The following is a 23,650-nucleotide window of genomic DNA, read 5'->3' on the forward strand; positions in this document are numbered from 1 at the left end:
TTTTGTGTTCCTTCCCAAGACTTAGGAGTTAAATTCACTTCCTCATGGTAATGAAGTCCTAAAGAGAATTCCATTTCATCCTATACAATGTAATTCCATGTTAAAAATATTTTCAAGCTTTCACAAACCTGTAATTGCTGAGAGATTTGTAGTTAACAACAAATCTCAGGTATTTAGCCTTAGGCATTTACAATTCCAACAATAATGATAACACAGATAAAACAATTATTTCCTGAAATAAATGATCCCTACCAATGACTTTTAGAAAAAATAACCTGATGAGTGACTTTCCTTTCCATGACAGGGCGGGGGGCGGAGGGGAGGTGCGGGGAAAGGGTATAAGGTTGAGAGTCTGAAGAATCCAGCCAGATGTAAGGGTGGAAAAGCAGATAATCTAAATGAGCCATTCATTTCTCAGCTCGAAAACAGGGAACAAATTCCTCCAGGAGACTGGCGCCTCTTTCTTGTCACTTGCTACAGGGGGGATTTCTCTTCCAGACTCTTAAAGCTCACATCCAAGGCGTCCCTCTGCACAGGCCCTATTTTTCTGAAGTTTATCCATGACCCAGTAAGCGAGGCGAACATTTTCAATGTGATCTGCATCATGTTCTTTCTTGTGCAAGTTCAGATTTTGGTTGAAATGATAACCATAAATATTTAACATTGTAAAAGCTGTGGCTTCTAGCCCCAACTGTCCGATGGGAGACAATGTTGCATGCATTAATTTACAACCCATTTTCATTTCAAACTGGTCAATAATATTTCATAAGGTAGGAAAAGAGACGCATGATTTTGGTGGAGAGAGGAAAAGAGAGAGGGCAGCTTATAGACTTAAAGACCAAATTCTGAGAGGAAAGATAGTAATGGCTTTGTGTTTGGGTCTCTGTTTTTGTTTTTTTTCTTCTTAGCCTTGACATTTTCTTTTTTTCAAACTGAAGCAATTAACAATATTATTTTAAGAAGATGTGCAATGTCCCTCCCCACCTCTCACCCCCACTGCCTGTGCACGGGCAAACACACACACACACACACACACACACACACACACACACACACACACACAGCAGAGGTGTTGCTGCTCAAGAATAAAGTAAGGAGGACTCTGCCCAGCAAAGCTGGACACAATGTGTCTTTGCATTTGACCCGGTTGAGCAGAGGTGGTGAAAAATGACCCCCAGTTGGCATTTACATGATACCAAATGATCTATTTGAATGTCATTATATAAGGGATTGCTTTTCGAACTCGCACAGTCTAATTCTCATCAATTTCACCTTTAATTTAGAAGAGAAATGGTAACCACTGGGAGGGAAGGAAGAGAAGGAAAAACAACCCACAACAGAGCCGTGGGTCCTTATGTTCCAGAGCGGTTTTTCATTCGGCGTTTTCTGTAAATGTGTTTTTTTGTTTGTTTGTTTTTCATTTTTAATAAACCCCAAACTGACAAGTAAAGGGTTAAGTAGAAATGAATTCTTTTTTTTTAAAAGGTGGGACTGTAGAAAAATGGGTGACTAATAAAATATTCTAGTTCTAAAAGCCCTACAATGGGATCTGTTAAAATACATGAATTTAAATGTAGTCCCATGAAAGTAATTGTTGTAGATCTATATGCTGATGTGTGAGCCAACTTTTACTCTGGATAATTCAGTGGCTATTGATTTTTTATTTTATATATGTAATAACATGCTCCTAAGTTCAAAAGAATCAAAATACTGATGTTCAGCGATCTTCACCTTCAAAGGCCTTTCCCAGTGTAACTAATTAAAGCTGGGGCATTAGGGCCCAGTGCCCCATGAGGTCCAGGTACTGACAGCAGAGCTCAAGGCTGGCGGCCCAGAGCACACCGCCTTGTGGGATTGTCTCTTTTCCACTTTCTTTTGTCCTGAAATGAAAGGCTTGCTCAAGAGTAATGGCAGCAGAAACACCAAAGGAACAAAGCCATGCCATGTGCCCACAGTTGGGGCACATATGGACTCCAGGCTGGGCCTCCAGTCTGGACCACTGGTGTTTCTGACAGATTCTGGGGCCAAATCCCCTGAATCTCCAGTTTCCCTTCAAAGAACTGATAGTTAGGACTCATTTGATGGCAAGTGGCTAAAAAACTAATGAAGAAACGTGGAACCGAAGAGTCTAGTGATAAGGCTGATGCTAGGTCGAACTTCATCCAGTGGCCCAGATGATGTCTCCCAGGGCCTGGCCCCTCTCCTTCTCACTGGTTTGCCCGTGCTGCATTGGCTCCATCTTCAGCCTGCTTGCAGTGGCTTCCTTAGCAGCTGCGCTTTCTTGTCTTGGGGTAACCCACTTACTCTAGCCGTTGCCAATTTCACACCCTCACACCTCTCCTCAAGAAGGAGAGAGAGGGTCTTCTCTAGCCCCCACAAGTCCTGGCAGTTTTTCTCTGATTCCCATTCTTGGGGGGACAAAATATGCTGCTTGGCTTGAGCCAATCAGGGCCCACCCTGGGTCATTGCCACCCACATCAAAGGGGACTAAAGGGGAGGGTACATTCAGAAAGGGAAATCAAGGCACCAGTGAGAGTATGGATGTAAACAACAAATCCCTAGGACAGCTTGTCATTTCTTGTTTAGTTATGCCTTTTACTAGACATCTTGATTTTATTTTTTTTTTTTTTGCCACAAAGTCACCTGAGGAAGTCAACGGGTGATGTCAGTTCTGGTTGCAGGGTGAATGAAGACTCACGTGATCCTTTGATCTCCATCTCCAAGTCCTTGTTCTGTGTCTCCAGAAGTAGGCGCTGGCAGTGATGGCAGACACCTGGTCTGCAGGCTGCCACGTTCTCTTCTTGGTCCTACAGCAGACATCATCCATCAATCACAGGATTTTTTCCTGTGCGGTCCAGATGTGGCCTCAGAGACCTACTTAAAACAGCCCTCTGGACAGCCCCCATGAAAGTATTGGTGTTGACAAGTGAGATAAAATGTACTTGCCATCGCTAGAAAGGCTTGCACGCCAATGACCCAAACTACCAATGCATTTCACTCATACACTAAGAGCACTCACAAACACATACGCACACATCCATATACCTCAGTGTTTCTCGAAATGTGGTTTGCAGATCTCTTGCAGCAGAATCCCCTTGTGTTCTTATAAAAATGTGGATTCCAGAAACCTACTCTAGAGCTATAAAATCAGAATATTCTCAGAATCTCAATGTTAAATACTCAGTGGGCTAGTACACACAATAGAATGATAAGCATCTTTCCTACTAGGTCTCTGATATGTTGATTCACTTTTTGTGCATTCTTCCAGCAATTTATTGAGCTACTGTGTGTAGGCACTGGGCTAGTTTCTATGAATTAGACCAGAACGGTGCAAATACAGGGTTCTTAGACCCACCTAACCACTAGCACTATGATTACAGGCAAAGGGTTAGTGGTGTGCTTTGGAGCTGATTGATTCTGCCTTAGGGTTTTAGGAGTCTTGGGAGTTAGGCAAAGGAGTCCCTGACTATGATTATCCACAGTAGTGAACACAACTCACCTGAGACAAATAAACCCAGTTCATGTGCCTGGGTGCACACGCACATACATGCATGTGTACACATGCACATACACACCTAGGTTTTAATGAATACATTTTTGTGTAAAACAATAAGTCCCCAAAAGCAAATCTCTTTATCTTCCTCAATTACCTCAGAGGTCTTTTGAAATACAAATATTTTCATGGAGTGAAAGAAGGCTCCTGAGAACCCACCTAATAACCGTTTTCTCTGAAAACACTCTAAGACAAAAAGTCTTCTTCCTGAGGCTGGATCACATTTCTCTCCAAAAGAGGCATGGCTATTGTCAATCAGACACATTCATAAAGGCAACACACGCTTACTCTGTGCCCACCAAGTCCAGGGATTGTTCCAGACCCTCAGGGATGCCACCTTCCTGGGGCTTACATTCAACTGGGAGAGATACAGCTAGTCAGTGCATGGCTGGATCTTGAACTAGGACTTCATACTCCCAGTCCTTCCACAAACATCTCATGCTGCAAGCTAGCTTGTTCTCTGAGCCAATCTTCCCGCTTTCTGTCACTGCCACCCTGGAAGCACCAGCTCCCCTCCAGTCCTCATTGAAAACCACTGATCAGCCGGAACTCACTGAGCAGCATGCCGGGCTGTGGTGCTGGGGGTGATGAAGATGCCTGAGGCTCTCCCTCTGCCTTCCAAGGGGCTTCTGGTCTATGTCTTAGATGCCTATCTCTTTTTCTCTGATGTGGCCCCTGAATTCCCCATTACTGGTCTTGGTTTGAACCTCAGTTCAGGGCAATGCAAAATCAGACACATTCATAAAGGCAATACATATTTCCTGAGCACCATGACTGCACCATGGCCAGGAGAGAGAAGGCCCGTTTTGCCCACACTTAGGAGGGTAGGGAAGTGGTTGGGGACAGGATGCGGGTGCTTTCCACCCCCGCACTCCGAACAGAAGCATGCTGCTCATCTAATAAATGTGCTTCCAGGGCAAATCCAAAGCCACCTTCCTTTTGCTCCGGGGACAGCAGCTCAGCCAGAAAATACTTGGAATCGCTGGGGAAGAAAAGAGAAGGCTGTCTGGGAAGCGGGTGCTCAAATCCCACTCCTTTTATGACCCAGGAGAAGAAAAGAGGCCCATTGGAAACCCTTCCTGGGGCTTCCCAACCAGTTGAACACGAGGGACAGAGAGAAAAAGGGGAGAAATTCTAAATAAAAGCAAAGTCTTTGAAAAACTTCAAAGAAACATTTCTCCTATTCAGAAGTCAAGAGCACATCTGGCTGGCGGTGAAAAGAGAAGTGGTGTCATCTGGGCAGAAATGTTCTCTTCAAATATGTCCTTTAAGAAAAGCAAGAAAGGAGCGCAAGCCATCGCGAGAGAAATAATGCAGAGAGCGAAGGGAAGTTAAAGGGAAAAAGAAAAAAGGGGGGGGAAAACCCTCCTAAATCTTGTAATGTTTTAGGAGGGCTTATTAGAGCAAAAATTAAGTGTCATGCAGAGCTCTGCTCCAGTATTGATGGCCTTTATTCAAAGAGCCATCACCCTGTAAACTCACTTTAACAACTCCCTTCAGATGAAATATAAAAATTAAAGACATTTACAACACAGCTTAGTAGCAGATGTAGTCGTCCTGTTGGGGCTTAGATCAAATAGTGATGCAAACCCCAGCAGGATAACAGGTCTTATGAAAAAGTCCTTAACAACAGCCCCCAAAAATCTTGGAAATTTTACAAAACATGTTTCCCATTCTCTCCCAACCTCCAGGGTCCCCCTCTTCCCCCAGCCCCTCCCGTGATCTGCTAGACTCCTTTTCCATTGTCATCCTTGTCTGGAGTCCTTATGAGTCACTCTACACCTAGCAACTGGACCCCCAGAAAACCTGTTTGGGCTTCTGGTTATCTTCTCCATCTAGTCACCTTCCCCCATCATTACCTAGGGGAGCCCAGGGTGAGGGACGTGCTGAACAGTCTGGGCAAAGGACTACAATATACATATAACTCAAATGAGGATTGCAGTCTGACCCTCACCTTGGTCAGTTCTTCCCCATTTTTCTCTCCTCCTCTTCCAACTCTCATTTATCCACCCAGAGGAGCCTGAAAGGATGTTTGCAGTTTGCTTGGAAAGCTGGCTCACTCAACAGAGTGGGGAACATTTGCATCTGTGTGACAAATGCAGGTGAAGGGCTCAACCCCTCTCCACCCTTTCCAAAGATTTTCTTGAGGATTTACTCACCATCTTCATCCACCCCATCCTACCCCACCCATTTGCATTCTTTTTTTTTTTTTTTTTTTAAAGTGTGTTTATGCTCCTATCACATGCCAGGCACCAGGCAAAGTGCTGGAGGCACGGGCATGACTGTCCTGTTGGTTACGGTTGGCTTTGTCCTTGAGTTCACCTGCCCGTGGAATGGCTTCGGAAAGTGGAAACGTTTAGATCAGGGGTGGGCAAACTTTTTGACTTGAGGGCCACAATGGGTTCTTAAACTGGACCGGAGGGCCGGAACAAAAGCATGGATGGAGTGTTTGTGTGAACTAATATAAATTCAAAGTAAAGGAGCCGAGGGGAGAGCAAGAGAACCGGATAGAACAGCTGTATCCGGCCCGCGGGCCGTAGTTTGCCCAAGGCTGGTTTAGACAATGGAAGTGCAGAGGGGCATAAGTAAGCTCTAGCTGAGAATTTCTAGTTGTTAGGTCCAGTTTTTCTGTCACCCCAACTATTAAAAATGAAGCCAGTGACCTCTCTTGCCTCCACCACAATGTAGTGGAAAGGAGTCAAGTTTCCCCGGAGCCCAAGGTCTTGTCCCTGAACTCCTCTTTCCTAGCAGATGATCATTTGGTCAGTAATCTGGGAGTGGCAGTGTTAGATACTTGATCAAATCTTGGACCAGATAGAGGCCAAGAGGCTGGGGAAAAAAGGAAGGCTCTAAAGGGACTTCATGAACAAGGGAGCAAGTTCTGCCCCTGTGATGATCTCCCCTCTGGGGGCAGGTCAGGCCCTGCTTCATTGGGCCCAACCTGAGAAGAAAACCAAAATAAAATGTTATCACCGCAGCTGGCTACCCAAGGCCAGTGCAAACGTTGTCCCAGGAAGCCCTGAAAGCAGTACATGAGAGGCTTGCCTGGATGTCCCATGGAGCTTAAGGAGGTTGGAGACATTCCAGGGCTAAGTGGGGGCCTCCTAAGGTCATGCAGTCTAGAGTTTTCCAACACCCAAGCCAGCATTTACAGCTCGAGCTCATGCCCTCCCTGCCCTCTTCTCCTTTGCTTTACCCGAGAGATCTACAATGTGATTGGGTTGCAAATAGCGTGGGGCCATCCCATACCTCCCTGCAGGCTTGGCTGGGTTTGCTTTCACACTTGCTCTAATCTGAAAACAAACACTGGGAGTCAGTGCTAGGGTGGAAGGCCATGCTGGTGTGACCAGAGATCAGGGAAGATCCTCTCACTGGATCCCTGCACGAAATTGCTTCAAAAGTAATTTCCTCACTCACCCTCACACTTACATCCTCCTACTCACACCCAGCCTCACACATGTACACGCACCCATGCACACAGATACAGATGGCCACAATCCCAGGGGGTCACTTCACTGTGCTCTGGGCCATTTGGTCAGGGGAGGCAGCCTTTATCTCTACTAAATGCAAGGTCTAATCTGTGAAGAAAATGTGTGCTTATGTAAAGAATCAAAGAAGATAATAGTTACAGCCCATGTCACAGGCGTGGACTAATCTTCGATTAAATAATGATATTCAGATGACATTTCTTGGCAAGTGGCAGACCAGCTGGAAAAATAAGTCAAAATTTCCACAGAGAATAGACTGTTTTGCCACCGCAAGCTGGCCAAGTACAAACAGCAAAGGTTCTAAATTCACAGGAATAAAAGGTCCCAGCACTCTGGCTGGCAAAGGAATTCCCTTTTCTTTACTCACAGAACTGCACACACTAGTTTGCAGATGTGTGTAAAGTGCACATGAAAATTTCACATGTGCTGTGCACACTTGCCTGTTTTCTTTCTCCTGGGATATCTGACCTTTGAAACCTTCTAGTCCACCTTCTCATTTTTCAGATGAGGAAGCTGAAGTTGAGAGAGTCAGAGAGGTTGAGAGATTTGCCAAAGGTCACACAGCAAGCCAGGCGTCTTGACTCTCATTCCAGTGCTCTTTTGAGTCATTGCAACCTCTGCAGAGCTAGTTGGTGGAATCCAAAGTGCCCATCATGAAATGCATGCATGTGCACGAGAGCCAGAGTTAGTGGGGATGCTGTGTGAAACAGGGGTGTGTGTAACATGACACAATGGAGAAACATGCACTTTGGCTCCGGTCAGATCAGGTGTATTGTCAGTATCCCAACAGGAAAGCGATGGAGACCCTAACATGGGAACTATTTACAAAGAGGCGGCCAGGGTCCAGGGAAATCCACAAGAGATCTTACAGAAACCCGTGTGATCAACTGCAGAGAGCAGTTCTGGTCCCTAGACCTGAAGGAGGCTAGTGGAGGGAGAAGTGTTCAAAGCAGCGAGAGTAAACTTGATCTGGTGGGGGACTCAGCCAACCAGCACAGCCTGCAAGGAGGAAGCTGGGAATCAGTACTGTGACCTTGCCCTTCTCCATTTTCTCACCTCCAGCTGTGCCTCTCTGGGTGAAGCCAAGGGGAGCTGAAGGCATGGGGCCATGAAGGGGGCCACAGACTGCGCCTCCTCATGGAAGAGAGTGGGGATTGGGTGTAGAGGGACAAATAGGATATCCCCCACATCTGGGTTCAAATCTCTAGCAGCTTTGAGACTTGGGACACATTGCACCACTCTCTGCCTTTGGATTTCTCACCTGGGAGATGGTTGGGGTACCACCCACCTTGAGAAGTGCAACAACTCTTAGAGCTGCTGTATGTATAGCTCCAAGCTTAAGGCCCAGCACATTTGGTCCAATTTCTTTCTCTGAGCAACACGAGGCCCCTGGACAATTTGGCAATAGAAACCTTAAGCCGCACACTTTTGCAGACCTTTTGATCTGGCAGTTCTACTTCTAGGAATTAGTCTCAGGGAACTAATCCAGCAAATGCACAAAATTATAACGTTTTTGCCACACCACTACTTATAATGTGAAAACCGGGAGCAGCTTTCCTCCCTGTATCCAGCAGGATTCTTAGATGCGAACAACAGAAATGGACTGAGTGAGGTAAGCAGAAGAGCATTGACCTGAACAAACACAGATGCTTCACAGTTGCCAGAAGAGGCCAGGCTGCCTGGGTGGGTGAGAACGATTGGCCTCCTCCGCCTGCACACTTGAATTTGCGGCTGATAATTTGTGGGCGATGATGTATAAACTATGGCCCCCAGACACCCAGGGTGTTCCTACCAAATTGTGTGGGGCAAACCAGCTTGTCTCCTACCACTCCAAGTCGTGTTTTGTAGCCACAGACAGGCACACCCAGGGGGAGGGAGACATGATTTGCAGCAGCATTTGTGGAAAAGACTTGGTGCTCCACACCGAGCACAGGTTCTTTGACGAGCCCGTGGTCCACAAGATGTATCCTTAAGAGGTCACAGAGGCCCAGAGTGATCTCGGGGAAAGTGGACTCCATGCTGGTCCACTGCCTGGCAATGTTGATTTCTGCCCAGGTCTCCTTTACCAGGCCAGTGTGCCCAGCCAGGTGCTGTGAACCATGGCTGTTGACAGCTCACAGCTGCTGGGCTTCTCAGCTAAGCTGACTGATGGAGTGTCTTACTGGGCAAAGTATCTTCATCCCCTGACTCTGAGGATCCTGCAAAGACTAGACTTTGCCTGAGCCCACAGTTTTGTTCTGCTCTTTATCCTTCCCCAATTTTCTTTCCTCCCTCCCTTATCAGCTTTCTCTTAATAAATCAGGCGCACTTAATCCTTATCTCAAGCTCTATTCTAGGGAAATGGACTTATGCCACCTTCTGACTTACCTTTGTGCCTGGCCTTGAATTCTTTTTTTTTAAAGATATTTTTATTCATTTCAGAGAGGAAGGGAGAGGGAGAGAGAGGTAGAAACATCAATAATGAGAATCATTAATTGGCTGCCTCCTGCACGCAAAAGAAATGGCCCCATTTTCTTCTCCTGGGTCTGCCATTGAGCCCGCAAACTGGGCTTGTGCCCTTGACTGGAATTGAACCTGGGGCCTTTCAGTCCGCAGGTCGACACTCTATCCACTGATCCAAAGCAGCTAGGACTTGAATTCTTTTCTGCACGTGTGCCTGGGCCTTTGCCTCATTATTGTCCCAGCCTTTCCTCTGACTGTTGTTGCTGAGTCCAGTTCGATAGTGAAAGGGACAATGTGTAAAGCGCTGGGGGCAGCACTGGCGTTTAGTCAGGGCTGCCAGTTTATTTTGATCCTCTCATGGAAGGATCAGACTGGGGTTCCTCTCTCTCCTCTGAGCCACCCCCCCACCCCGCTCCCGCAGCACCCTGTGTCACCTCTGTTGTCACATGTCTTGCTCACACTACATAACTATTGCCTGTTTTTTTGTTGTTGTTACTGTGTTTGGTTTTTTTGTTGTTGTTGTTTGTCTTCTTCCCTGACAGAGGAGCTCTAGAGCAAGCTGGAACTCAGCTTGATGCCTCGAGAAATGAAGGTGATTGTCATTATTACTGATGGGCACACAGGTCATCTTTGTCAAGTGGATCTTCAGATGGACAGGTCTCCTTGGGCTCAGCAGTAACACCCTTTGGGGAGAGTTGATTTTTCCAACAGCAAGGCTGAGCAGCCCATAGATGAGCTTAGGTTGACAAAAGCATGAGCCACGGTGGTCATTACCTACAAGTCATCAAGTCTTGTTTAGAAAATGGGAGAGCAGAAGGGACCAGCATTTGTGAAGGGATAAGACATTTCCCATAGGCTAGATCAGTGGTCGGCAAACTGCGGCTCGCAAGCTGCGGTTTGCTGCTCTGTTGACTAATGAGTTTGCCGACCACTGACCTAGACTCTTGATTCCAATAATTACAGGATGTTGTTGTTCCTTGTGATTAAGCCCCTATCCCAGTGGTCAGCAAACTCATTAGTCAACAAAGCGGCAAACCGCGGCTCACGAGCCGCATGTGGCTCGCGAGTCGCAGTTTGCCGACCACTGGGCTAGATGATGTGCTAAGTGGTTGTTTTGCATAGTCTCACTTAATCCTCCCAATAACCCCATAAATGTAATGCCGTTATTATTCCCCTTTCCTATGTGGGAAAACCGAGGTGCAGCAAGATGAAGGAACTGCTCCAAGGTTCCCCAGATAGGAAATGGTGGAACTGTGGTTTCAACCCACCTGCCACTCAGAGGAAGGGCTGAGGGACTGTGAGGGACTGGAGGTGAAGGAAAATCTGAGAATGAATGCACTGTTCTGCCATTAGTGACTATGGGAAACCTAGTATGAGCTTACACTGTTGGCTACCTGACATACATTTTCTCTTATCCTCGGCTATTGCTAAAAATAGGTACTAATGTCAGAGAGACTCAGAGAGAATGAGAGGTTCAGAGGCAGAAGGGGTAGATCTGAGGTTCCAACATCATTGCCTGAATGTTCCCTGGTACCTGCTCTACCTCCCAGAGGCCTCGGAAGGATTTCTGTCTCGTGAATTCAAGAACGTTGCCCCACATCTGTCATCATCTTGGAAAGACAAGGAGCAGCGTGGGTGGGAGGAATGAGAACATGCCCTGTGTCTGTCCTGAAACTCATCCTTCTCATGGCTCCTTCATTTCCTGGTCATTTCCAGACTCTTCAAGAATGGGAACAGAGAGAGAGGGAGAAAAGAGTGAGTCAGCAGCTCAAGTCCTGTCCTTGCCTCCTCCCTCCCCCCGAGGGAGTGGATACCTCAGTTCCCAAACTCTCTGAGTCAGGGAGGTCGCCTCCAGGACATCTGCCTGTTTATCTGAACCATGCCAGCAAAGCAACAGCTGCTGAAATGAGCCCAGGAGGCATCACTTCCTGTGGCCTGGAGAACAGACCAGGTGGACTCTGGCACCCTCCCCTAACATGCCTGCCACCAGCCCAGGTGGCCTTAGGACAGGGAGGGCATTGGCTGCCCAGTACTTTTCCAGAGACTCAGCCTAGTGCCCAGGAGAGCTCCTGCCATCATCTTTTTGGGATGATGAGCTTCAGGGTTATCTAAGGGTGAGAGCCACCCTGGGTACAAACCTGACTCTGGAGACACAGACGAGGCGCTGGCCGGAGTGTCTGGAGTCTTGTGGTCTCTCTTGGATGTCCTCACTGATCTAGGCAAAAAAACAGACAAAGAAACCAAAAATCTTTTCCCCTTGATACTCTCCAGGCCTCAGTTTTCTCATCCGTAAAGAGGGAAATCTCCTTTGCCCCTCCCCTCGGCAGAATGAACTGGCCCCTTTCTGGTTGCCCAAAGCACATGATACATGACTTGATCAGGGCACTTAACCCATTGTGATCTGGTTGGTTAATTATATTGCTGACTCTCCCACTAGGGCAGGGGTGAGGAACCTTTTTTCTGCTATTTGGACATTTATAACATCATTTGCAAGCCATACAAAATTATCAAAATTAAAAATTAGCCTGCCATATTTGTCAAATATTTCATTAATTCACCCATAATGCCGTGGCAGGGCCAGACCAAAGGATTTCTCGGGCCTTATAGGACCAGTCTGCTGGACATTCCCCACCCCTGCTCTAGGGGATCAGCTCCTTAAGGGCAGGAGACAACTTTTCATTTTTTCTGGTGTTGCTTTCAGCCCTAACACTCCATCCATCTGTGTCTTAGATGCTTGAATTTTGGCTTCTATCATCTGACTGCATCCTGTGGACATATGTCAGCCATCTAAGTCACATAATCGTACAAGAAGAGTGACACCACTCTCTGGGGAGAGTTTAGGGTCTTTCCCGCATGGCATGGTGATCTAATTCCTGGTACTGGTCATTGGAGAATATGTGTGAACTGCTCTCCTTGGGGCCCTGTCTGAGGACCAGAAGGAGGTGAGAAAATTCTGAAATTCCTGGTCCTTCCCCCAGGCTTCAAGAATGGGAACAGAGAGACAGGGAGGAGCCAGAGCTGGTGGGGCAGGAGCCAGAGATGATGAGAACAGGCCTGCCAGCCTTCAGGAAGCACATCCCAGGTGGGCTCTGGATGGTTCTCTCAGCTCATTCCCTGTCACTCTCCCCTGGAGGGTGAGGAACCCCATAGAGAGTTACAGCCATGGGAACCAAGAAAAGGCTGGTATTATTGATCAAATGGAGTCCCTCCCAAATTTATACGTTGTAGCCCTAACTCCCAATGTGAGAGTATTTGGAAATAAGACCTTTAAGGAGGTAATTAAGGTTAAATGAGGTCACCAGAGTGGGGTTAATTCTGTACACTGGTGTCCTCATAAGACACGACACCAGAGATCTATCTTTCTTCACACAGCAGAGGAGAGGCCATGTGAGGACGCACTAGAAGGTGGCTGTCTGCAAGCCAGGAAGAGAGGCCTCACCAGAAACCAGCCTTCTGGCACGCTGAACTCAGACTGCTACGCTCTAGAGCTGTAAGAAAAGAAACTTCTCTTGTTATGGCAGCTCAAGCTGACTAAGACAGTTGGCATTAGGGTGGGGACAGATGTCACAGTGCATGGGCTAAGGAACAGGTTTAATGGAGAAAGGGAACTGATAAAGAGTCAGTGAGTGAAACTGTGGGTCCCATTCTCCCATTATGCCTGTCAGGGGGTGTTCCTGGGCTGGTGAGCCTGTTCACTCTCACATAGGGATTCTGTGCTTCCTGAGGACTTCCCTTCCAACAGGACAAGTAGGAGGAGAACCAGGTCCCTGGAGCAGCAATCAGACCACTTCAGTACCATGCAGGCTGGCGTCAGGGCAGCAGCTACCAGAGTTGTCTGGGGACACCAGCTCCCAGCACCTGGAGCCTTTGAGACCAATGTGGGCATGGATAGCTGAGCTCAGCCACAGCAACACCCTCCCCCTGGAGATTCAGGGCCTGTAGTGCCTGCAAGGTCATTGTCCAGGCAGCCTGCAGTGAGTGTGAGGATCATTCCAGACAGCCCAGGTATTTTTGTCTAGAGCAATCAGGGAAACAATATTCCCCCGGGATTGGTATGCTGGTGGAACAGGAAGTGAATCCAAGAGAAGGTCAGATTCAGGGCTCTCCTTCCCAGAACTGACTTTGGAGATTTTACAGTTTGTTCTTTTTAAGAGAGCAGCCTTTCTTCCACAGGGTGGACAGATGAGGGGCCAAGATGTCCAGGGAAGGACCCTGTGGAACTCAGGGGGCAGCTGAGCACCTCCAGGCCAATGAGACCTCGCCCCTCCCAATGCTCCTGAGCTGGCACAGCCTCCTCTGTGAGGGAAGAGAGTGCTGGTGGGGCAGGAAGTTATAGTGCTCCCCTGCTCCAGGGACTGTGCCCAAGCCTTCCAGTTGGGTGGCATGTGCCCCGGCTATTTTCCTCCCTGTCACTGGCTGCCTTTGTCAAAATGGATATGTCTGGTGAGTGAGAGCCTAGGATGTGAAACATGTTTGTCTGTACTTGGCTTTGCTTCTTCCCAAAGGCCTTGGCAGCTGAAAGGATTACCACCTACAGTGTGCACGCACCTGCTTGTATACATACATGCATGTGTGTATGCATGTACATGTGTATGTCTGTGCATGTGCTGGCTCTGGAGCCAAGAAGAATGGAGACAGAGTGGACCTGGCAGAGCAGGCTGCTTGGTAGGTCCCAAACCCCCACCTGTGGCCCCAGCTCAGGGCCATCTCAGAGCCGGAGCCCAGTGGCTGCAGGAAAGGCTCACGCCTGGGGCCCCAGATGGCACAGCTGCTTCTCTGCTGGTTGCAGCGCTATCTGGGCCCCATGTGAGGTGGCTGGGCCTGCGGTGCTGTGGGGCCTTGCCCGGGGCTCAGCATGCCTGCCTCCTCCTGCATAAACTTCTTCAGCATCTTCAGCTTCCCATCTCTCAAAGCCCAACTCAGAGAGGCCCCCTGATCAATCATCTCAGCTGCGGGTGAACTCTCTCTCTTTCCAATTCTTTCAAGAAGTTATACCACATCCTGGCACAGGCCACAGACAGTCCCCTGAGACTTATGGTTACTCCCCCGCTAAACTGGAGGATGCTTGAGGGCAGGGACATGGTCAGAGGAAGTTCTTGCTCCCCTTGGTCCTGACTCCCTGCGCTGTTCGGTAAACGATGGTGCTCTGCTGGCGACGCCCTCTCTGCCACGCCATCCTTTCCTCCAGAGCTCCCAGCAGGCCTGCTCCTCTGGTTGAGGTCACCACGGCGCTGTCTCCATGGTGCTTCTCTGGAGCCCAAACATGAGCAGCCAGGCTCTGACCTGCCCCCTCTGGCTGCCTTGTAAGGTCCGATTCCACGTGGAGCTAACGGACAAAGCAATGATTAAAACATTAAGTCTGTACAGTTTCATCACTGCCTGTCCTTCCTCTGCCCTGGGAAATGCCTCAGCTTGGGTAGATTTCATCATCACTTTCCAGTACTAGGAACTTCAAAATGTGTACTAAAAAGTCCAGTCTAGTGTAATCTCACAGCTTCACTTTCTCACCCAGCTGAAGGCCTCTCCCTGTTCCCAGCTCACCCCAACTCAGGGGAACGGGCTGTGGTTGGGGTTTTCACTGGGTCTCCTTTGCTCTCCTTCTCTAATCACTGCAGCTCTGGCTCCTCGGGGTTGGATCAGGGGGAGAGGTGTGACAAAGAGCAGGGAAGGTCTTTCTTGCCTGGTCTGTTGTCATCTGGCACTGGGGACCCCAATTGTGGTACCCATACAAACACTGGCTCATTTTCTTGTGATGAGCATTTGTGGGTTCTCCTTGGGGTCCCCTGCTATGCATAGGAGAAGCAATCTCTAGCTGACAGCTTATGACCTGCCCCTCTCAACCTCTGCATTCTGTGGGCCACCTCCACCCTCCTTCAGCCTGGGTGCTTTGGCCCTGGAAGGAAGCCTGCATGGCTGGAGACCTTTTGGAGACAAAATCCAATGCGTTGCCTTCTGTAGATCCACTGGTCCACAGAAAACGGCCTGCCTTCCATGGAACACAGCTTGTCCTCATTGTCACCTTCTCATGCTGTCCTTATCCAGCCCTTCACCTCCAGACTTCTCAGACAAGCTTCAGGCGTGAGCCCGGTGTCCCCGCCCCAGTGTTTCCTGTCGGGCTCTCTCGAGGCTCCCTTCCTGAGACGCTCCAGTTATTGGAGTCACCAGGGCTCACAATTCTGTAGCTCCACAAGCATCTGGCCAGAAGGGCGAGGTCACTCTCTCCTCTCAGGCAACATGTGTGTTGTATATGCGCGGTGCTCTCCAGGTCCCCTGGTCTGCCTGGAGCTGGGGAGCCCTCTCCCTGCCCCAGGAGTGAGCAGATCAGAGAGACATGCTGACGCATCCAAGGGCGTTTTCCCTCAGTCTATACTGATCACCACCCCTCCCCCGCTTCTGTGTCCAGAGGAGTAGGTGAACTAAGAGGGTGGTTTTCAGACTTCTTTGTTTGACTACCTCCTGAAAAATTATGAGCATTTTAAAGCATTTTAAGTGCTTTTAATACGAAGCATTTCAGATTGACATGTCAAATTTTTCATTGCAAGTTTAAGTAGTTATGAGGGGTGTAATTTCTGATGTCTTGAAAATGGTCTATGTGCTTTAAACAGTTTTCATCAAAACCCTGAAGCTGGAGATTTGGGTCACTCAATTTATGAAAAACAGCCACCATACAATGTAATTTGGCAAATCAGGACTTTGTGTAAAAAAGAAAGAAAGGAAGGAAGGAAGGAAGGAAGGAAGGAAGGAAGGAAGGAAGGAAGGGAAAGAAAGATATTATGCTTTATTTTTTTAAGTCAAATATATAAGTTAGTATATTCTGGAAACATCTACTTTCTTATCTCAAGAAAGGTAGGTAGGTGGGTGGGGGAGGTGCAGTTTTGGGCAGCTTGCCACTTGTGCAAACGACCCCTGGCTGTGTCTGCACTGGACTCTCTCGGTGCACTGCTGCATCTCTCTTGATGCCTGCGGACTCTACACCCAGGAGATGCACCACAGCCAGATTCTGGCTGGGCCCTGCTTGGTTCTGTGGGAAAACTGGAAACCACCAGTGTCTGCTCAGACACATTGGTTTCAGGAAAGAATGCCTAACGCAGAGGGGCGGACAGTGATGTCCCCAAAGCTGTCTGCCTGCGCATTCTTGGGCACGTCTCCATGGGTCCCCAGGGGCAAACTCACTATGTCTTTTGCGGTCACCCCTTAGAGAGTTCTGCATAGATGGTCTGTCACCCCGCTAGTACAGAGGGGCACTAACACCCTCTGTCTCAGACTTGAGGTCTCTTCTGAGATGGAAATGACAGGCGAATCTCCTGTGAACCCCCTGCTCGGCTCAGGAAGGGCTTGGCCCACGGCAGGCTCCCAGAAAGGGTCTGTGACCGATGTCTGATGCTGGTGGTGAGTCACCCCCACAGCCCTGCTGCCACTGTCCCTGCCTCTGCCCCTCCCTGTGTGGGAAGGGGTGTGATGGGGAATTCTGGGCTGAGCAGCCACTTCCGTGTGGTCAGGGCTTTGGTGTGGGTGGTGGTGGGAGACACAGCTGGCCTGCAGGGGCTGGGGGACGCCTCTGGGGATGAAGCCTGGGCCAGGACAGGGTGTGTCAGCCAAGTGGAATCCCCATGGCCCCATTTTCAAAGCCATTTGCAAGGCTGAGCTATTCCTTTGTCTATGGCCGAGGACCCCCCACTTGCGGCCGCAGCCTGGGAAAATGTGTGCAGTCAGGGCCACTGTGGCCTCTGGGAGCTGCAGAAGTGGGACAGGCAGCTGTTCTGCATTGAGCCTCCAAGGAATCAGCCTGTCTGGCCCATCACCAACCTCATGCTGGAGTTGGCCTCTGCCTGGGTGGTGCGATCGGAGGACACAAAGATGTACTTGATCCAAATACCTCCCACACTAGCCTGTCATGTTGCCTGATGGCCTTAGAGAAGGGGGTGGGCTGAGGGGATGATCATAGAGACCATTAGAGAGAGACACAGAGAGAAACAGAGACAGTGAGACACATAGAAAGAGAGGGCTGGGCAGACTTGGGGCTGGCAGATATCTCTCCTTCATTCTTCCCATACTTGCTATGTGACCCTGGGTAAGTCTGCTAACCTCTGTAATTGCCAAATTACATTGTACGGACTCCCCTCCTTAATTCTTCCCATACTTATATATGACCCTGGGTAAGCCCACTAACCTCTCCCAGCCTCAATTTTTCTCTCTGTAAAATGGAGATAGAATTCAGGGCTGAGGGGACCAGCTGGGATGAAGAATGTGGAAGTATCTGGCACACGGCAAGTGGCCAGGAAAGTCTTGTTTCTCAGGCAGAGAAGCACAGCATGTCTCCCTGACCTCTTTGGCTGAGCACTGAGCCTTTGACCCCCTGACCACAGTCTCCTATGCCTGTGGTGTCCCTCTCCCCATAGGCTGCTGGGAACTGGTGAGGTTTGCTGGCTTGGGGTCTTGGGTGGAGAGAACAGAGGTGGAAGGTTCAGGGAGCTGGGTTGTGGAACTAGAGGAGAACTAGAGGGCTGGTCTGAGACCTCAGATGCTGAGGTCCCAGGTGCCCGGACCAGGTGCAAACCCACACCTGGCCTAACACCTTCACTGTCAAACTTCAGTGGAGCACTTATTACCATGCAGGTTCCAGGGCCCCGCTCTGAAGAGCAGATTTGGGAGGACAGGCTATGTGGGCCTGGGACAAGGAGGCAGTCGAGGTCACTTTGAAGCAGATCCTGTCTCAAACCCCTCAGCCCCATGACACTCTCCTCAAGCTGGTCCTGCTGGAGGCCTGGGAAGGGGCAGCTTGAACACAGCAAGGCTCTCTTCCAAAAACTCCACTCTCAGACGATGCATCTTATAATGCCCTGCCCTCTTCTCATGCCCAAAGGGGCATGAGGGTTCTGGGGACGCAAGACCTGACAGGAATGAGTGAGGGGAAATTGTGGACTAAGTGCTGGAAGGGGAGCAAGAGAAGTGGGATTTAGACAATTCTTGTTGTCATGGGAATATCCAGGACTCACTTGAGCTTGGGCTCAATGTTGCATTTCTCCCTCCTGCAAGGTGGTGGGGATAGATCACTGCTTGCTCCTGTCTGTGGTGCTGGCCCCGGCCCAGCTTTCTGACCACACAGAGTTCCTGGTCAGGGAACAGTCACCCAAAAGATAAGCTGTCACAGACTCAGCCTCATCGACTTCCCTGTGCTTGGAGGCATCCTGAGGACCAGAGTGCCTAGCCAACAGCAGCTGACGATGGGCATCAGCACAGCCGATGGCTCCATTTCTCTTCTCTTCTTCCAGGGTGAAGGCAAATACCTCCTCCAGGAAGCCTTCCCTGGTTACTCTGTCCTCTAATGCCCCCTTGTGCTTCAGTTTACCAACCAGGTCATTCTGCCTTGTGTCATGCTTTTGTCCCCCTAAATACCGCCCCCCCCCCCGCCCCCGTCCTGGGCCAGGATGGAGACCAGGTAGTGATGTGAAAATTAAGAGCTTGGCTTTGAGGTCTGAGGGATGTAGAGTCAAATCCAATTCTGCTAATGGGTAACCCTGAGGAAATCATTTAACCTCACCGAGCCTCAGTTTCCCCGTCTGTACAAGTGGAAGTAATGTTAACTCTTGCCACATATGATTTGTTGAGAGGATTATATGAGAGATAGAGAGATGACACGTGTAATGCATCAGGGCTCTACACCTAAACACATAGAAAATGCTTAGAGCTCCATAAGCCTGACTTCCTGTCATTAATGATTCACTCTCCCCGCCCCTCCAAGGTTGCATGTCTGCCATCTGCCAGGTGCTGAGCCAGGTGCTGGGGACAGCAGGGTGAAGAAGAGACCTCCCTGTCATAGGAAAAGTTATGTGACAAGTGTTGGGAGGAAGGTGCTGGTCCTAACACATTAGGGAGAAAGGTGATGAGAGAGGGGCACCCTTTCCTACCTGCCCTGTCGGAGCATGAAAATCAACCCCTGGAATGTTGATTAAAAGCTGTTCCTGGCCCAGGAAGGGGTGTCATGGGACCCCATGAAGTGTCAGGTGAGGGTCCAGGAAGTTCCTAGACCACAGCAGAACCTACTGAGGTGGGTCCCAGAAGACCCCCCACGTGCAAGGAGCCAGGGTCTCAGCACAGTGGCCGTGACTATGGAGATTTAGACAATTAGACAGAGAGACAGAGACCATCCATGGATCTTAGAAGAATGGCAGTGACGGGACAGGTGGAGTCTCAGGTGACACTTGGGGAACTGGGCTGGGCACCTCTGGCCCTATGGGCCGAGACCAGCTCTACGGGAAGCAGGCAGCAGCCACAGACATGCCAGGCAGTGGGAGAAGCGGTGCCCTCACCATCCCCAGAGCATGTCTTATTATTAAAACTCATACATCACACACTGAAGCAAATACCTGGCGTGGGGGAATTGGAATCCTTCAGCGTGGACTAGATCCATCACCTTCTAAATCAGGTACATCAGCCCGTGAATCAAACACATACCTCTGGATTCAATGGGCTCCCAGTCGGATTAGATGCATCACCTATTGAATCAAATGCCCCTCTGATTGAATCAGAAACTGCAGTTCACCTAGTAAATCATCTAAATATTACCCACATTACAAGTTTGGAATGGCTGTCTCACCAATACGTTTTAACAGACGACATGTTAAAGCCGCTATAACATTTAAACAATTACCTGCAGAAATGAGCGCCATACATCACCCGGGCTGGCCGATCAACATTTCGAGCGGGAGAAACCGCCACCCAGATGCATGGGCTTTCCATTTCCTTCTCTCCCGACCACCCTCCTTCCCCACGGGGTCCTTTCTCCTGCACACACATGCTGAGGTGAGGCAGGCGGGAGCGGTGGGGGCCCCGATTACCGCTGGGGGGTGAGGTAGGGGCGAGGCCGGCCTGAAACCTAACGCAGGGGACCAGATGTGGGCCCTTCCTGTGGCAGACGTATTTTGCTTAACCTATACAGTGCTTAAAAAACAGGGAATATGCCCTAACCGGTTTGGCTCTGTGGATAGAGCGTCGGCCTGCGGACTGAAGGGTCCCAGGTTCGATTCCGGTCAAAGGTATGTACCTCAGTTGAGGGCCCATCCCCAGTGGGAGGTGTGCAGGAGGCAGCTGATTGATGTTTCTAACTCTCTATCCCTCTCCCTTCCTCTCTGTAAAAAATCAATAAAATATATTTTTTAAAAAATAACAACAAAAAAACAGGGAATGTTTCAAAAATCAAAAATCCACATTCAAATCCAGGATTTTTGGTTTCTCTCAACAAAGTGAGATTTGGCAATAATAGGCCCACATGCCCACTAACAGCTAAGCCAAGTAATAGTAACTATTGCCAGGTGTGGCCCAGGCACTCTTCTGTACTATGTCATCTGATGCTTACAGCAACTCTAATATAGGGTACAACTATTATTATTTCCAGTTGGGGAAACCCAGGGCACAGAGAGGGCAAACAACTTGCCCAAATCACACAGCCGGGGCAAGTGGTGGAGGCAGGTCTGACTAACCCGAGATATGTGGGTGGATCTCCGGGGGGGTGGCGATGGGGAACCTGCCCCTGCCAGGTGGCCTTCTAACCTCATTACATCCACATGCCATTGTCAGCCAGCATCCTCTCCCCACCAGGGCCTATCAGAGAGGGCCTCCGCTCCAGACCTGAATAGTGTCTACAAAATTGTTAATGCGACTACAGAGCTGCACGGGCAGGACTGGAAGAGACGTTCATTATGCTATTTTAGAGTTACACCTCATTTACTATGTTATGCTGACTACAGTGCCCTATCAATCAATATGTAATTTTTAAAATAAATCCCGTAATTGCATTGCAAATTACATAATTATGCTGTATTGTATTTGTGCGCATGTGTCAAAAGTGTTAATTTCTTAAAAGTAAATGCAAAAATACAGCAGTTTTTGAAACTCTGCTTTGGCCTTTCTTATTTATTAATGTATCAGAAGCTCCGTGCTGGGCAGGTAGCAGTCAAGGTTTCCACCCAAGGGCCTTCGGGCTGAACCAGGCCGGCTCCTTTTGTCAGCAGCTGTCTGTGCCCCTGCCCCCGTCCTTCCTCAGCCTTTGGACTATAACCAAGCCAAGTCACATAGAGGTGCAGCTCTGCATCGCACGGTCTTTGCATGCCACCTGGCTCATGGAAAAGCTTAGTAAAGATGACAGGTGTGTTTTCAAAGGAGGACCTGGGGAAGGCCAGGCTCAGGGTCTGCATAAGCTCAGGAGTGTCTGGAGGCTCTGTGGGCAGGGCCACCCATGCTATCAACAGGGAGGCCACACTTCAGGATGGGGTAGGATGCAGCATCTGGACTGTGAACACAGCCCGAGGCTTCTCTTGATCCATCGGAAGCCAAGGAAAAGGCTCAGGAATTCTTAGAGGGCAGCTGGGAGCATTCTTACCGGGAGCCGCACAGCCCTGCCCTTCCTTCCTACTCACCTTGCAGTTAGCAGATTTACCAGCCCAGACGCTCAGAACACAACCTTCCAAGGTGAACAGGATACGTAGCACCTGCCTGGGTGCTGCTGGTAAGAGCAGGCACACCGCAGCCCCTATTTATTAGTTGGAGATCCCAAACCTAGAAACTTCCTTGAGAGTGCGGGACAGCTCTTTGAAATGTTTATTTTGCTTTATTTTCCACGTGGCACCCCTCCTGGTCAAAGGAGACTGAAAAACTCACAGTGCCATCTTTCCAAACCAGTCCATTTCCCCCTCCTACCACTTTGCCTACATTTCCTTGGGTTTGGGAGCAGTGTATGTCCTCTTCTACATTTTTCCTGGGTGTGACAGCGTGGGTCTGTGAAGGCTCAGCTGTCCCCACGTGTTCAGAGGAATGGCTCGGCCTGGGCTGGAGGCAGAGAATGAGAAGATGCCTCAGGTCTCAGGATGGAGATCCCACACGTTGGGTGTCTTGCATGGAGAGGTTGTCGGCACCACAGAGGTCTGGCTGTCCCTGTGGGCTGCCTTGAGAGGTGGCCTGGCTTCCACCAGGCGACTGCTCAAACCTGACATTGGGTTTCGGTTGGTATCTGGTCCTCAGCCCAGTGCTGCTCCCTCCAGGGTCCCCAAGGAGGCCTTTGAAGAGGGCTGCTCCAGAAACCTGCAAAAGCCTCCCAGACGTGGCCACCAGTGGATGGCAGACATGGCAGCGGGACAGAGACAAGGGGAGAAGTGACAGTCAGGACAGACAGCTTTTCAGGGTCCCAGCACTGGGCTGAAGGCTGGGGGTGGACAGGAGACACCGGACATGCCACTGGCCACCATCCGTGAGGAAGAAAGAGACGCAGGGAGCACCCGGATCATCATCCTGATGCTTTCACTATTGGAGTCAGGCATGTCTTAGGCGCTTTCTTTCCATGCGTTATCTTATGGTATTGTGTTTATTTCTACTTTTATGTATGAGAGAACTAAAGGACAACAGTTTAAATAACTCATCCCCATGGTGCAGAGTAGCTAAGGCTCAGAGTCATTCACTTGCCCAGAAAAGGTTCAGAGGTAGCAGGGGGCTGAGTTGGGGTTTACATCCAAGCATGTCTGATTCCCCAGTCTGTGCCTTCAAGACCCAGGAAATGAGAGTGAGGTTGTGTGGTGGGTCCTCAGTGAGCCACCGACATGGCCCTGAGAATGTAGGAAGCCTGTGCCCAACGTCTGGGAGGGTTGGGTCCTCGTCCAGGAAGAGACTGTGCTGCTCCCACAGCCCTCACTCCACCCCAAACACACCTGTCTGTACCTGGAACAAGGGACTCGTGCCTGTGGGGGACTGACATGACTCTGGTTGGCTTCTGGACCAACAGGGTGACTCTGGCATCTTTCCAAGTCCCCTTCTAGCCAGCCCCCTGCAAGGCTGTGGCTGGTGCCGCTGGAGCTGGGACTGGGGTCTGCCAGAAGCCCTGCTAGCACCACAGAGCCCCTGCCCTTCCTCCCGCCGCCCTCTCTACAATTAGCAGCCTCACCAGCCCAGACCTCAGCTGACAGCCTGAACTTTTCTATCCAAAGTAGCTTTCGATGTTGCGGTCCCTGGGGATCCTCAAAGGTCACAGGAAGAGAGATGCTTCTGTGAGCTCCCTCTTACTGGACTGGAAGGTGCCTGGCTTAACATCGCCCAGCTGTATTCAAGGAGCCTCCCTCTTTGAGACCACATGTGGATGATTGGAGGGACATTAAACGGCCGCCAGGTTTATCTGAAATAC

At 49.6% G+C, this 23,650-nt stretch overlaps 1 protein-coding gene across 1 annotated transcript in view; it reads right to left on the minus strand.

The window, feature by feature from the left end:
- Positions 1-12,320: 12,320 nt before the first annotated feature.
- The window catches only part of LOC308248314 (spermatogenesis-associated protein 31D4-like), a gene marked incomplete at both ends in the record, with an annotated part of 43,068 nt that continues 31,738 nt past the window's right edge, over positions 12,321-23,650 (minus strand). Inside the window, one exon of the mRNA XM_080668293.1 lies at positions 12,321-12,408. Within this exon, the coding sequence (XP_080524419.1) occupies positions 12,321-12,408 (88 nt within the window). The remainder of the gene's footprint in view (positions 12,409-23,650) is intronic.

This window comes from Plecotus auritus (genome assembly GCF_963455305.1).
Source record: "Plecotus auritus genome assembly, chromosome: 5".
Lineage (NCBI taxonomy): Eukaryota > Metazoa > Chordata > Mammalia > Chiroptera > Vespertilionidae > Plecotus > Plecotus auritus.